Raw genomic sequence first — 15,516 nt, 5'->3', positions numbered from 1 at the left:
TTTTTTTATATTCTATTTTTTATTACCACAAGTAAAAATTCCATATTAATAATACAAGAATTACTATTATTTTAAAGGCAACTTCCTGTATAAAATGTGACTATTTTTTACTAACATTAAACTAAAATCTTTAACAAAGTAATTATCAAAAACATAAACCTTACTTATAGGTTAATATTAACAAGATCACGTCATAAATTCCTTGAAAACTAGTTTCTTTCTACGAACACCAAATTCTTCTCATAAAGCTAATATTTTTTATTATCTATTTAGTTTAATTACAGTCCGGAATGACATATTTTCATGATTTATATAATTCAAAGTAGCTTACATTATTTATTTTAAAATTTTTAACACATTACAAAAATGACATGATTGATTTATAATTCAAACTGCCGCTTTTTTATCCCCCTTTCTACATATGGGACATATGGAACACTAGCGCCCTCTTATTTTTGTAAGATTTTTGTTTACATGGAGTTCGGGCTCCTTATATAGTCTCCATGCTAGCGGTGTTCGCGCTTGATGGTCACTACCCGCCGAGGGGCTTTCCGCAGGAGGCATTTTTCGAACGCTTCATGTGCAGTCTCGCAGAACGCCGAAAAATGTATTCTGTTATATTTTTGTTTAAATTGCTCAATAATTTATTAAAATGTGAGAACTTGTTGAGACTAGTAGATTTCCATGTTCCTCGAGTGAATGCTAGAAATAGGCATCTTTTGGAATTAAAAAAAGGTCGAACAAATTTGTACAAAGCAGCGCCTTTTCATCAGATGTGTGCCAGCTACCTAGAAGTTGAATCACGGTTAGATTTATTCTGTTCTACCATCAGTTGTATTAAGCAGGTTTATAATGTACGCAACTGATTTTATTTTGTGACTTTTATTGTACTTTAGTTTTGTCTATTGTCTGTTTTTAATTAGTGACTGTTATTTTTTTTTCTTTTTAATGTTTTTTAACTTATGTATGTAGTGTATTTTATGTGTCTTCTCCTTATCCTGTAACTGGGCTTTATCGCTCGTTGGATATTGTATTGATAAATAAATAAATAAATAAATAAAATAAATAAATTTCTTTTCAGTTGATGATATTACGAAATAGTCATATCCATTTTCTTGACGTTGAGGCTATAACAACTCTTTAATATGCCAGGAAATATAAAGTTGACGTGACTTTTTGTTTCGGCAAGCTGAATTTATTACTATAGATGCTAAATATTATGTACAATAACATATCAGTTTCCACAGTCATAAAAATGTGGGGAAGATTGTTTACAATCTGGTTAATTGTATAATTTTTACGTAAATGCACATTTTTCGTTTATAACTTTTTTCCGTTCATTTTCACGAGAAACAGTCTGTAACTCCGTTGTTTTTCAACAAATCTTTTTTTTTAACTTAAAGCTCTTTTCATAAGCTTTCCGAATATGTAATAATATATAACTATATTACGCGCGTGCGTCGTATATTTCATTTTGCAACTAAGGCTAAAAAATAAATAAAATTTCCAGGTTGCAAATTTGAAATTTAAGAAAAAAAAATGATAGATTTCAATGTATTATTCTACCATGAAAAATATCAGTGCGATTGTGGAAGATGCTCGGGATAGTCCAGACTAACAATTAGTTAATTTGTTTATAAGGCCATAACTTTTAAACTATTCAACTTACCGATTCCAGATTTCGTGTGAGAAAGTCATAAATAAACTTCTTCTGTTTATAACTTTTTATCTAATCAGTATTTTTTGATGCTAGCTTTGTAGGTCTTTTGAAGACGAAAAAACAGTACTTTACTGTTTTCTCGTGGCAATGAACGGAAAAAAGTTATAAGCGAAAAACGTGAATTTACGTAAAAATTATACAATTAACCACCCTGTAAACAATCTTCTCCCCATTTTTATGACTGTGGAAACTAATATGTTATTGTACATAATATTTAGCATCTATAGTGATACATTCAGCTCGCCGAAACAAAAAGTCGCGAAATGGTCATTTCCCAGCTCTTTTCCTGGCCTATTTATGTCAATTTGATGAAGCCGTATCAATATTTATAGATAAGTTAATAATTTGCTTTTAACATCCACGTTTTACAGAAATTATGAAGGTAAACAAACAAGCAAAAATGGTATTATTAGCGATTCTAATGAGAATATCTTATTAGTTTATTTATTAATTTGCTTTTAACAACTACGTTTTACATAAATAATGAAGTTAAACAAACAAGTAAAAATGGCATAATGAGCGATTCTAATGAGAATATCTTATTAGTTTATTGGGGGACTATTATAAACTGATAATAAATTTTAATATTAAAAATATATTTATGTCGTTTGAAGATGTAAGGATTGTATGAAATTAGTCATACGGAAATTGTTTCTCATTTAGAAATAGCTATATCATTCATATTGAAAATTTGCCAAAAACTTTATAGAAAAAGTATGACAGGGGGTTAAAGTTTATCTTCGGATCAATTTATTTAAAAATAGAGTGACATGTATTCGATTTTTCATTTACAGATATTGTTGTTTATTTTTTACATACAGGGTGTCCAAGAGCGAATGGACTTCATGCACTTCAAATGTAGCTTCTTGCGTTTATTCCATTTATATATAATTCTGTTATTTTTTAAATTTTTCAGTAAAATTTGATATAGAAAAGTTTTTGGGGCAACTAGAAATGAACATAGCCTTACGTCTTATGTACCATAGAGGTCGCTAGGTTTGCCTGAAACAGTCTGTTGTTTCATATTCTTACTTGTTGGTCGAGATTTTGAAACAAGTGTTTTATGAAAAATGCTTTCTTTCAGCTCCAGCTTTCTGCCGTAGCGGAAATTTGAAACATTTCAGTTAGTTAAATATAAGAATAAGAATTAAAAAAAATCTAATTTCTATGCTGAAAACGAAGCTTTTCGTTCGCGTAAAAATCTATGATCGCATACAGGGTGTTCTGAAAGGCCGTCAGGAAAGAAACTCCGGGAGGTGATTCTAGGGATTAAAACAATAGCAGTATGTAATAAAAATTATTTTCGAATTGTCTATCGTTTGCAAGTTATAGCTTGTCAAAGTTCAAATTTTTTTTATTTTACTCTTTCAATAACTTATTTAATTCAAGTTCGATTAGTCTCTCATTTGGCACACCCACTAAGTAGATCAAGCTCTATAGGAAAAGTCAGAGAAAACTTCCATTATGCACCGCTAGAGGGCACTTTACCTAGAACTCAAAATTTGTTTTGTTCATAACTTTTTTCCCTTGCTGGTCATCACAGAAATTTAAACATTGTTGGAAGGAGAAACAATATCAGAAAAAAATTATGTACACATTATTCAAGCCGATAAGTGTAAGTTTTATTGAACATCAAATTTTTGATAATTCTTTCTGTAATTAATCAAGTTGCCATGCTTCAGATAAATGTCATTAGTAATTATGGTATTACGAATTGTAACGAAAATTGTTTAAAACAAGTAAAAGTTATAAATATAACAAGCAATTTTTAGAAAATTGACAAGTTTCAAGAAAAACATCGATTTTTGCAATTTTTTGTAGTTAGCAAAATGTTTGTAATAAAAAAAAATAGAGCGATATTACCTTAGAGAAAATTTTATTTAAAACAAAAATGGTCTCTTACATTTTCTTCGCACAGTACGATTCAACAAAGATATTGAAGAGAAACAAATAAAAAATCATTTTTTGTGAATTGTTACTAACACTGTGCCTCACTATGCAGCGCTTGTGCATTTTAATGTACTGTTTGTTCTTTAACACATTTGTAGTCGATTTTTGAAGAAGTTTTGAGTTTTATGGAAAATGATCACAATCACGATGTTTTAAGCTTTCGTCAACTGGACTGCTTGAAAGTTATTTATTTCAGTGTTTTGTGACGGTATGATGTGTTTGTGTGTCTTCATTGTTAAATTCCTGTGCGATATTATGGAAAAAAGTGTACATAAATAAAATACCATGATATATGTTAACAGTATCTCCCAATTGAGGTTATATTATCCTGTCCAGCAGTGGGGTATGAAAATTACGAAAAAAAGGTTAAAAAACTTAGATTTCGCGCCGGAACTTGAGAAAACAAACATATTCTATGATTCTAAATGTCAAAGATGGTAGCTTCCGTTACGACCCCCTTTCAAGGTTACACCCTGTATATTTTAGGCCCTTCTGTACAGGGTGTATTTATTTAATCAAATAAATAGTCGAGTTATAATAAATTTTTTAAACTGCACTTTAATTACTAAGTCCCCCAAAATTAGCACGGTAAGTTGTATCAATCAGCGTTGTCAATTGTTCACTTTTTAAAACCTTTAGAGAGCGACAATGGAAAATAATTTAGTAAAGCAGAATGCTTTTGTACGGCTTAGCCACGTGTTATTTTAAAGTTACCATATTTTTTGATATCAAAACATTGCCTTAGAGAAAAATTAAATTTTTTATACGAATTATTAAATATTAATAAATAGTGATACGTCACTAATTGTAAATAAAACCAATTTATTATTTACAATAATTATTTTTGCCACATTGCCACAATAAAAACCAGGCCAGTCAAAGCAAAGTCACTATGATCCGGCCAGCCGGGTCGAACCGATTTTGCGTTGATTGGCTGAGCCATAACGATCTTGCCTTAATTTAATGGGGCTACAAACAGGGTTCTCCTATTTCTTAACTTGATTTGACCTTCAAAGAACCTTCAATCTTGACCTCAAGGTCATGGCAAGGTCACCATCGTATGATCCCATCAAACCCTAAAACCTTCAGCCAGAATCATTCGTCGTAAGTGCTTTTCCGAAAAATATCGCAAAATCTTATTCAGAACTTTATTTGACTCTTGATTTTTAGGGTCAATTTGACCCGTAACATAAAGATAAAATTTTCCGCTCTATCCATATTTTATGTCAGAAATATATCTATCATATCTAAAAATTTAAATTGACCTTCATTTGACCTCTATGGTTGACCTTTGTGTCAAAGTCAAGGTCACCATCGAATGTCCCCCTAACTGCCCTACAACTTTTGTCTAAAAACTTTTTCTTGAAAGTGCTTCTTTATGAAGATATTGTAATGCGTTATTTAAAATGGGACACCGTGTACAATATGTGAATCTCAGTGTCAATAACCTCTGACCTTGACCTAGATTAGCTGAACTATATTACTGTCACTACGTAAATTAGATAGGGACGCGATTAGGAAAGTTAAAACAGGTAATATTCAAAAGTTATGAAATCTAGACAAAATACTGTACTTATGTTTCTACTATTTTTTTCTCGTTCAGCCACTTTGGAAGCCAATCGGTGCTAGACATATTAAATTAATCTCAAGTAAACAAAACAGCAACGAAATTCAATCGTGAACACCCTTTGAATAAAATTAACCTGTCAAAGGGCAGTACTTCGAGCAGACTGGTGGCGTGGAAGTTTCCTTTTTAACAAAATTTGCTTTTTAATTACGAGATTTGGCAACAGTGCATACCGTAGTTCCCAAGTGTGCAAGCGTTGCAGTTATAACGCTCCGTTGTTTGAGGTTAGGTTAGGTATGTCCAGCGGCGGGGTATGACTTTTCATGGCGTAATTTGAAAAAACAAACTTATGATAAGTGACGTCCTTACCAGCATCCCCACGAAGGCAGCGTTCTCCGAGAGGAACCCGTACCCGGGATGGACGGCCTCCGCCTCTGTCTTCTTGACTGCGTCCATAATTTTCGCCTTATCTAAATAAGACTGCGAGGCCGGAGATTCGCCTATGAACACCCTCTCGTCCGCCAGCTTCACGTGCATCTGCGACAAAAAAAAATAATTAGCCAGATAAAAACGGTTATCCGGAACTGCCAAGGTGATGAAAACGGGAATCGCTCCTGCAATGGCCTCGTAAAAGTTTATTTTACAATGCAAAGGCGGCCCCGTAGCACCGGAACATGAAGATATCTTGGCTTTGTGTAAATATTTATGGAAAGCCGTTACCGAATACAAGATGTCGAGCTCTTAGCGTAAAGATGAAATGACGTCAGTAACAATAATTAAATAATAGTACCTTCAAAAAATATCAGGGTCATTACGAGAAAATGTTAGATTCGACAGTTACTTCTTTGTCTTTGGAGATAATGGAAAAATGAAATATTATTTATTCACTAAATTTTCACAAGAAATCGTTTTTTTTTTTTATTTAAATGACAACTAAGCATTGCATTTCAGAGATATATGTACACGGTGTCCCATTTTAAATAATGCATTGCAATATTTTCTTAGAAAAGCACCTTCAATCACCTTTTTAGACAAAAGTTGTAGGGTTCTGAGGGGGACATTCGATGGTGACCTTGACAACCGTGAAGGCTATTTGAAGGTCAACTTGGATTTTTAGATGCGATAAATATATTTCTAACATCGGAAATGGATAGAGAGGAAAATTTTACGATCAGATGTCTTTACGTTATGGGTCAAAGTGACCCTAAAGGGTTATTTTAGGGTCAAATAAGGTTCTGAATAAGATTTTGTGATATTTTTCAGGAAAGCACTTACGACGAAGGATTCTGGTTGAAAGTTTTATGGTTTGAAGGGATCATACCATGATGATCTTGACCATGTTCTAGAGGCCAAGTACTTTGAAGGTCAAATCAAGTTACGAAATAGGAGAACCCTGTTTGCAACCCCACTAAGTTAAAGCAAGATCGTTATGGCCCAGCCAGTCAAAGTCAGATCGCTTTAACCCGGCCAGTCAAGGCAAGGTCATTATGATTCGACCAGCCGAGTCGAAGAGATCTTGCCTTGACTGGCTGGGCCATAACGATTTTGCCTTAACTTAATGAGACTGCAAGGGTTCTTCTATTTCGTAACTTGATTTGACCTTCAAAGAACCTTCAAGGTTGTCCTCCAGGTTATGGACAAGTTTATCATCGTATAATTCCATTAAACCATAAAACTATCAAGCAAAATCCTTCGTCGTAGATGCTTTCCAGAAAAATATCGCAGAATCTTATTCCGAACCTTACTTGACTATGACTTTTGTGTCATAGTCAAGTTCCAAACTGAATGTCCCCCCTCGGAAACCTATAACTTTTGTCTAAAATTTTTTCTTGAAAGTACTTCTCTAAGAAGATATTGCAATAAGTTTTTTTTAAATGGTACATCGTGCATATATCAATTCCGTTTTTCTCTTTCTCTTTAATATTAAGAGAGATATCACCAAAATAATATCAAGCAAAAAAATTTAAGGATTAGAGAATATGTAAATACAGATTTGGTATCTCTGGAATCTGACAGTTTCTTGGAGTATTAACCACAACGTGTTTAACTACAATCTGCATTTAAGATATGGTTTATTATCTCGAACCGTCATCCGTAAAATATTTTGAGGTAATATTTTTGAGAAATTTAAAACGAGTATATAAAATTTCTCATTAATTTCCCTTTTCAGGGGTTCTCAAACTGTTTCAAACATAGATCCCATACATAGAAAATTTATCGAACTACTCTTTTAAAATTTGGATAATTAATATACAGAATGGTCCTCAAGTATGTTCCAATAAAAAAGGGGGTGATTTTTTAGGTCTTTTTTAACAAAATAAAGGTAAAAGTTTACAGAATAAATAATTAATTATATCAACCATATAGATACTGGTAGATACCGTTACTGAATACTTTGAAAATTCCATCACTTTCTTTGATTCCTACTTCAAATAAAAACATTCTGTTATACAAGGTAGTTACAAAGATGGGGAGAATTTTATAATTGTAAGTGAAATGCAATAATCATTTTCGATAATGAAAACTGTTCAAATCGCAAAATAATAATCAAAATTGTTAAAGCTTTTTGAAAATCTCTGGAATGGTCCTATATATAAAAAGAGGTGAATAGTTGTGGTCGCAGATAGAGCGCGGTCCGTTTTTTCGTTCCATTTTTTGTGACAAACAGAAACATTACTAGTTCAATTTTAGTTACCGTTAGTTGCACTTTAGTTTTCTCTTCAGCAACATATTTTTGTGAAAATGCAGTATTTTTGGGGACTTCTGATAAAAACTCTGAATTAACTCTATATCTTTATGTATAGCAATTTGAAATCAGTGGTTCCAAAAATGCTTCTTCGTATTATTGTGGTTTAGTTAATAGGTACCTATTTAAAAAAATTCTATTTACAAAAAATATTTCTGATATGAGATTTAGTTAGTACCTACTATACAGGCTGTTACAAATTCGCTTCGCACTACAGGGATCTCGGAAACGGTAAGAGGTACGAAGTAGCTTAAATGGGGTCAAAGTTGCGTAATCAAGGGGCCAACATTATGCCTCTAAAAAAATCAAGGCTAACATGATTAGTTTTCGAAATATTTGAAAAGAAGCGTAATTTTGGAAATCCAATTTTGTTTAATTTCAGCCTTATTTGAGATGATATAGAAAAAAGAAGAACACTTTCTCATGGCCACTTTTTGCCTTCTATCGAATCACATAACAAATTTTTATATGTAACGATTCGTCTTACCAGGACCATCATCAACTTAATTTTTTTAAATACGACCCTGGAAATTTTATTACATGTTTTGCAAGCCTTCATGATCCCCAATACTGTACTGTCTCAGTCCGAACCAGACTCAGACGTTTTGTCTCGAAAAATTGATCTTCAGTGTATTTGTTCCAAATTTATCTAAATATTTTATTTAGATTTATTTGTTTATTGAATTATCGTACACTATAAGTGTCGTTAGAACCTGTGAAATTCATCTAGTTATTTAAACTGAAATTAGACAAAAACGGATTTCCAAAATTTCGGTTTTTTTTCAAATATTTCGAAAACTAATCATGTTAGCCTTAATTTTTTAGAGGCATATTGTTGGTCCCTTGATTATGCAACTTTGCCCCCATTTAAGCTACTTCGTAGCTCTTAGCGTTTCCGAGATCCCTGTAGTGAGAAGCGAATTTGTAACAGCCTGTATATTTGACACTATTTTTTTTTATTTAAGATAAGCCTTTATTTCTGTTCAACTTACAAAAAACTAATATTTCTTTCAAATTATATTTAGATACGATATTTACCTTAGGAATAGTAATATTATAATGCATGTTAATTTCGCATTTAAATATTTGTTCTTTGCTTCCCAAATTCTTTGCGTTCAAAGAATATCTTTTAAACTCAAGTATTGATGTTTTTTGCTTAACGGAAACTTGGTACAATTCTAACATATCGAATGATTTATTGGAGATTCATGGATATAAGCTGGTTAGAACTGATAGGCAATCCAGAGGAGGAGGTGTGGCTTTTTATTTACGAAATAATATTAACTTTGAAATTATTGAAACAAATGTTAGTATTGAACAACTTTGGATTTCTATCAAACTTAATGGCAAATGTTATGCTATTGGCGTATTTTACAGACCTCCAAAGATGAAATATAAATTTTTTGTTGATGCTCTTGAGGTATCCGTTTCTTTATGCATGCAAACTGTTGAGGACATTTATTGTCTGGGTGATATCAATATTGACTTGTTCAAAATTGATGAACCATCCACTGTTTACCTCAATACTAAGATTGAATCTCTAGATGTTCACCAAATTGTAAGTCAGGCGACTCATGTAACTAATACTTCTGCTTCCCTTATAGATATAATTCTGACCTCGGACATTAAATGTACTATTGCTGATGTAGGTGGGTTAAACTTGTCGAACCATGATATGATTAGTTTTCTTGTTAACTTGGCTCCCTCTAAAATTGAACCATTTTTGTATACGTTTAGAAGTTGGAATAATTATAACGAAATTGCTTTTAATAATGATTTAACTAATTTAACTTTAGAAAATATATTTCACATCAGCCATATTAATGATAAAATAAACTATCTAAATAAAAAATTGCTAATGCTATATGACAAGCATTTCCCATTAAGAACGGTCCGCATCACAAGAAAGTGTTGTCCATGGCTAACTGATAATATAAAGTTACTCATGAATTTACGGGACAAAGCTAAGGCTAAATTTTAAAGAACCGACTGATTGGGATTATTATAAAGACCTACGTAATTACACAAATCATTCTGTCACCAATGAAAAGAAAGCATATTTTAATCATATATCTAATAATTATTCTACTAAGGATTTATGGAAAAAATTGAAGTTGTTAAACGTCAAACATCAAAAAAGTACTTCTCTTCCATCTCATCTCAATAATGCAGATAGTATTAATAATTATTTTATTGATAGTATACCTAACATGCAGCTTACTGACAATGATATAGTTAATTACTATTTAAGTAAAGTAAGGACTCATCCTAGATTTTCTTTTAAGCTTGTCAATGAAACTGACATACGTTCAATTATTATCGGTCAGATTAGGTCTAATGCAGTTGGTGGTGATGGTTTTGGTATAAATTTTATTAAAATATGTTGTCCCTATATTTTGCCGGTTATTGTTAATATTGTTAACTCTGTATTTCTAGAATCGCAATTTCCCTCTTTATGGAAAGAGGCGTTGGTCATACCCTTACCAAAAGTAAATAATCCTAGTGAATGGAAGGATCTTAGACCTATAAGTATATTGTCTTGCTTGTCAAAAATAGTCGAAAAAGTCATGGAGAAACAACTTCGTAGCTTCATTGATATTAATGATATTTTGCCTTTTGAGCAATCGGGTTTTCGCCCAGGGTTTAGCTGTACCACAGCGCTACTGAATATTACAGATGACATAATTAGAGCCACAGATGTAGATTTGATGACGGTATTGGTGCTTCTTGACTTCAGCAAGGCCTTTGACACGGTTAATCATGCAGTGTTGTTGGCATTGCTAAAGTCAATTGGACTAGACGATGGAAGTCTGCAACTGTTAGAAAGCTATTTAACTGGACGTGGTCAGGTTGTTAAGCTAGGAAGCTGTGGGGTACCACAGGGTTCCATTCTGTGACCCTTATTATTCAGTTTGTATACAGCTTCTTTTCCTATTTTTTTAAAATATTCTAAAATTCACATGTATGCAGATGACACACAAATTTATTATTTTTTTCCTAAAAATGATTATGAATTAGCCAAAAATCGTCTAAACGAGGAAGATTTTATGTACAATATCGGAGCAGCACAATCTGTTGCTGAATCCTACAAAATCTGCTATGCTAATTTTTGGTAATAGGAATATGAGAAACACACTTAGGGATACTTTTAATCTAGAAATATGTGGGCAACAAATAACAGCTTCAGAAACGGCTAAAAATTTAGGTGTTATTTTAGACAGCACTCTCAGGTACCGTCAACAAGTTTCTAAATATATACAGAGGGAATATGGAGCTTTAAGATGTTTGTATCCCCATAGAGGATATTTAAATGTTGCCACCAAAAAGATGTTGTGTGAGAGTTTGGTTCTTTCACAATTTAATTACTGTTCTCCATTGTATGGACCTTCTTTGGATGTGGATCTTTCTAATCGCGTTCAAAGGGTACAGAATGCATGCTTGCGTTTCATTTTTGGTATTAGAAAGTTTCAGCATATTTCTCACAAACTATCTGATATTAAATGGTTGAATATGAAAAATCGGAGAAAATTTAATTCTCTAACTCTTTATCATAAAATTATCACTAGGCAAAAACCGCCATATCTATATAACAAAATAACATTCAGATGTGATGTACATCATATTGATATAAGAAATAAGGGTTCCATCTCTCCTCCTATTCATACTTCTGCTCTTTTTGAGAGATGCTTCACGTTTGATGTCTATCGATTGTACAATTCCGTACCTACCGAACTCAAAATATATTCTTCGTCCATGTTTAAGAGATGTTTAAGAGATGTTCTATTTTCGGGTCAGTTGTGATTTGAAAGTATAGCGTTGCTTATGTTTGACGGTATTATATTGTTATATTGTTTGTATAATGTTGTTTATGTTTGGATATGTAAAATTGTTTTGCTTCTATCTTATCTACCAGATATATACACTGTTTTCTCTAGGTTAAAATTATTATATACTTGGATAAGTTACCGTCCATTGTTAGGAACATAACATTGACCTTCTTTTGAAATGAATTTAAAATCAGCACTACCACTTATACTGACAATTGGAAAAAAATTACGTTCTTTCAATGTCATTTATTTATTTCAAAATCAAAGATTTTTCCATTTACGAGGTAAATCCGATTCCAAATTACAGTTACTACTTACAGAATAAGCTACGTAATACATTTAAGAGCATTACAACCCGCTACATCCGTATATATCCCTCAGTCTTTGGTAGTATTACGATTATAATAACAATAAGTAGGCGCCCTCCCCTCAAATCGCCTAATGGAATATCCTGAATAATTGATGCCCTTTAAAATATCCTAATGTACTTACAGACTGGGAATCCGCTACCGAGTAGACAGCGACCGTTTTGATGCCCATCCTCTTGGCTGTGCTTATGATCCTGCACGCTATCTCGCCCCTGTTCGCTATCAGGATCTTGCCGAAAGTGGGCTCGGCGGGGTCGATGGGGTCTACGGTGTAGATGCCCCGCCGCTGGAGGAGGCCGCTGGACACTACCGAGGTGGTCTGGTGTAGCTGGAACAAAGGTGGTTGTTTCGATGAAGGAATATGCATAATTCATGGTTGTATCTACTCTACTTTGTTATTTTTTTGTATTATTTTGGTAACAGTTGCCAGTTTGTATCGTATACATATGATAATATATTTTTTTCAAAAACGGAAAGAGGGCTAAAAATTCATTCCAAAGATCATTAGAAAGAAACATTAGAAATAACAACAAATTTATTTAAATACAGGGTGAAATGAAACAAGAATACATAATTAATGGAAAAATGGAAAATCTTCCAGGTATTGAATCAACTTTTATGTTAGACATACAGGGTAAAAAGTTATTAACCACATTTTCGGTAAAATTGGTCATAAGTGGCGCCCTCTATGAGCAACGCTAAAATTGCAACACTCATCTTATTTGTCGCTTAAGAAAACATAGTTTCACAAATTTTCAAGTTCCTAACCTACATATTTTCAGAATAATCGCAAAAAAAGATTTAAAATTTTAACTTTCAACACCTTGTATTTCCGGAATTATCAACTTTCGGATAAGGCATGTTTGTGCCAATGGTCACCATTTCACGTGTAGTATCTTTAGCTTTCGGATTTCCCATTGTTAATGAATCACCCTGTATATCTTTTGTATCAACTAAAAATACAAGAGCTAATAAAGAAATACATTGTTTAAAAACACTTCTGGAGAATCCTCTGTAGACGTTTTCCACTTAACTCGTCGTCAAGACTTGTATTTACATGACAGCAGTCGACATCCAGTAATTACTATAAGTACTTACAATTGTTCTGTTTGAATAATCGCAATGATTTAAGTTAATAACATAGTACACGGTACATGCATGTAAATGTAAATGCAAGAATCGTTCTGTTTTTATGCAAATGATACAATTCTGTACTTGTAGAAATGAAAAATAAATAAATCCCCACACGAAGTACCTGCATGTACATAGAAAGCATTAATCCTGGTGACCTTTGCTCTTATTCTGATTACAACTACATTTTGTTTAACCGTCATAAAATTGTTAAATATAGCCTTATAACCACATCTGCAAATTTTTACAGGTATACGATAATTAGTTATATAAAAAAAAACAAAAGAAGTGTCGATATTCGTCTGGATAATTAAAACGCTCTGTGACGTCACGATGCGGAATAAGCTAGCCCAAAAAAATTAGTGGTTAGGTTTTCATGTAATAGTCTACTACATTCTGTAATCTATTGACATTTGCGTACTGTTGCGTCCTTCCGTTTGTAGTTTATTTTAATTAAGGTAACATACCAGTGGTGGCTCGTGACATCGAGAATAGATGAAGCATATTCACTGATTGACGCAAAAAGCGCCGCAGGCGAAAATTTTCAAGGTCAAACGGCTTTAAATGAATCGACATTTTGAGCATATTATGTTGTAGTTTTTTTTTACTTGTGCGTTTAAAAATTACTGAATTTTGCTTTTTGGCAAGTCCCTAAATTATTTTTAATACGTATGATTATTTGGACTGGAACTAAATGTTTCACAATAATGTTGTTTACATTTTTTCCATAGGACAAGTCTGCCGCGTGCACACGTGGTGTGCATCGGCTGTGTAGCGCTGTTGTCACGTTGTGATGAAACTACTCAATATTAATACTCGTTGTATTTTGAAAACTGTTAATCTTACGCGCCGTAATATACAACTTTTTTGTTCATTTATGACTACTCTATCTCGTGCTGCAGTTATGGCAGTCGTACTTCTTACACTCTGTATAACGTTTGCTAGACTTGTTAGGTAATTTCGGTGTTTCTTATTTCTGACTTATTTTCAAGGACAAAAATAGTCTTTTTAATGGTCAGTACGTGTTTCTGTGGCCATTTATCTTAATCAAAAGTGTAAATAATATGTTTTAAACTGTGCTAAATAAATATTTTCCAATTTTTCTTCATAATTATTCAAAAACAGTTAATTTGCTCATAAATGTTTATAGCGAAATGTTGAATAACACCGCTGATCCACTTTTAGATAAAAAGTTGTAATTAAATAGCAGATTGGATGTACTTATCTCTCAAAACAAACAGTGATCTAAAAAATAATGTATTTAGGAGAAAACAGTACAGTAAAATGTCCTATCTATCTCTGTCTTTTATTTTGACTGTAATATATAGCTTGTCCCTTGGTGGCTACAGGGACATTTCAGAGATTACTAGGATTTAAGTCGTAAAAATTTTGGATGTTTTTTTTTCATAAAATGATGTCTTTGTCACAATTCCAACTATATAGAAAGGTGACAGTAATTTTCTTATAGAGATTTCTCTTCATAGATATACTACTAGTTAAACTGTACACACCGAACAACCCGACATTGCAAAATATGTTTTCTCCCAATAACAATAAACGCTATAAAATACTGTTTATTTCATTCAAAAGAAGCATTCAAAATTCGATAATAACATACCAAATATATAAATATATCACAACAATTGATCTTTATCTTTACGGCGCAATATTAAATATTGATTATATATTTAAACTTCAAAATTCCTTGACTGATAACAAATTTAATTTTAATTATTTACAGCCTCCGTTAATGTTTACATACCTTGTATTTGCCGATGTTGAAACATTTCTGTAAGAACAACTTAGGTACAGTCAGTGCCACCACCATCGTTAAACCTTTTCTCAAGCTATCACAGATTGTCACTAAAGCACACTCACTCGGTCCAATTGTCCAACATAAACAATTTCAAAGGATTACAAAACAGTTATCTCCGAAATGAAAACGATTCGGAGTGAGGCACAGACTCGCCCACCAAATCTATCTCTTGTTATCAACTAACGTACTGATAAGGTGCGTCGAGATTTTTATTTTTATTTTTTGGTTGCCCGAAACTGGAATCGCTTTCGGAACGGCTAGCGCGTTGGCCATGTCGGTATTGACACTTGAAACCGGTCGGGTACTCTTCATGTTGAAGTCAAGGCAAAGGCCTTCTCTTAGGCTAAAGCGTGCCGTACACGACATATCCGTGTGAACTGCTTTATGTCCA

The 15,516-nt window shown here is 32.8% G+C and overlaps 1 protein-coding gene across 1 annotated transcript in view; it reads right to left on the bottom strand.

The window, feature by feature from the left end:
- Positions 1 to 15,290, bottom strand: part of LOC108910068 (propionyl-CoA carboxylase alpha chain, mitochondrial) — a 33,385-nt gene extending 18,095 nt beyond the window's left edge. The window contains exons 1-3 of the mRNA XM_018714564.2: positions 15,072 to 15,290; positions 12,303 to 12,506; positions 5,607 to 5,774 (exon numbers count right to left, since the gene is read on the bottom strand). Coding sequence (XP_018570080.1) covers positions 5,607 to 5,774; positions 12,303 to 12,506; positions 15,072 to 15,137 — 438 coding nt within the window. The 5' untranslated portion in view covers positions 15,138 to 15,290. The remainder of the gene's footprint in view (positions 1 to 5,606; positions 5,775 to 12,302; positions 12,507 to 15,071) is intronic.
- Between the last annotated feature and the right edge of the window lie 226 nt (positions 15,291 to 15,516).

The sequence above is a fragment of the Anoplophora glabripennis genome, unplaced genomic scaffold (genome assembly GCF_000390285.2).
Source record: "Anoplophora glabripennis isolate ALB-LARVAE unplaced genomic scaffold, Agla_2.0 scaffold619, whole genome shotgun sequence".
NCBI lineage: Eukaryota > Metazoa > Arthropoda > Insecta > Coleoptera > Cerambycidae > Anoplophora > Anoplophora glabripennis.
The sequence above is the reverse complement of the archived record's forward strand: the minus strand, read 5'-3'. Positions and strand labels throughout refer to the sequence as shown.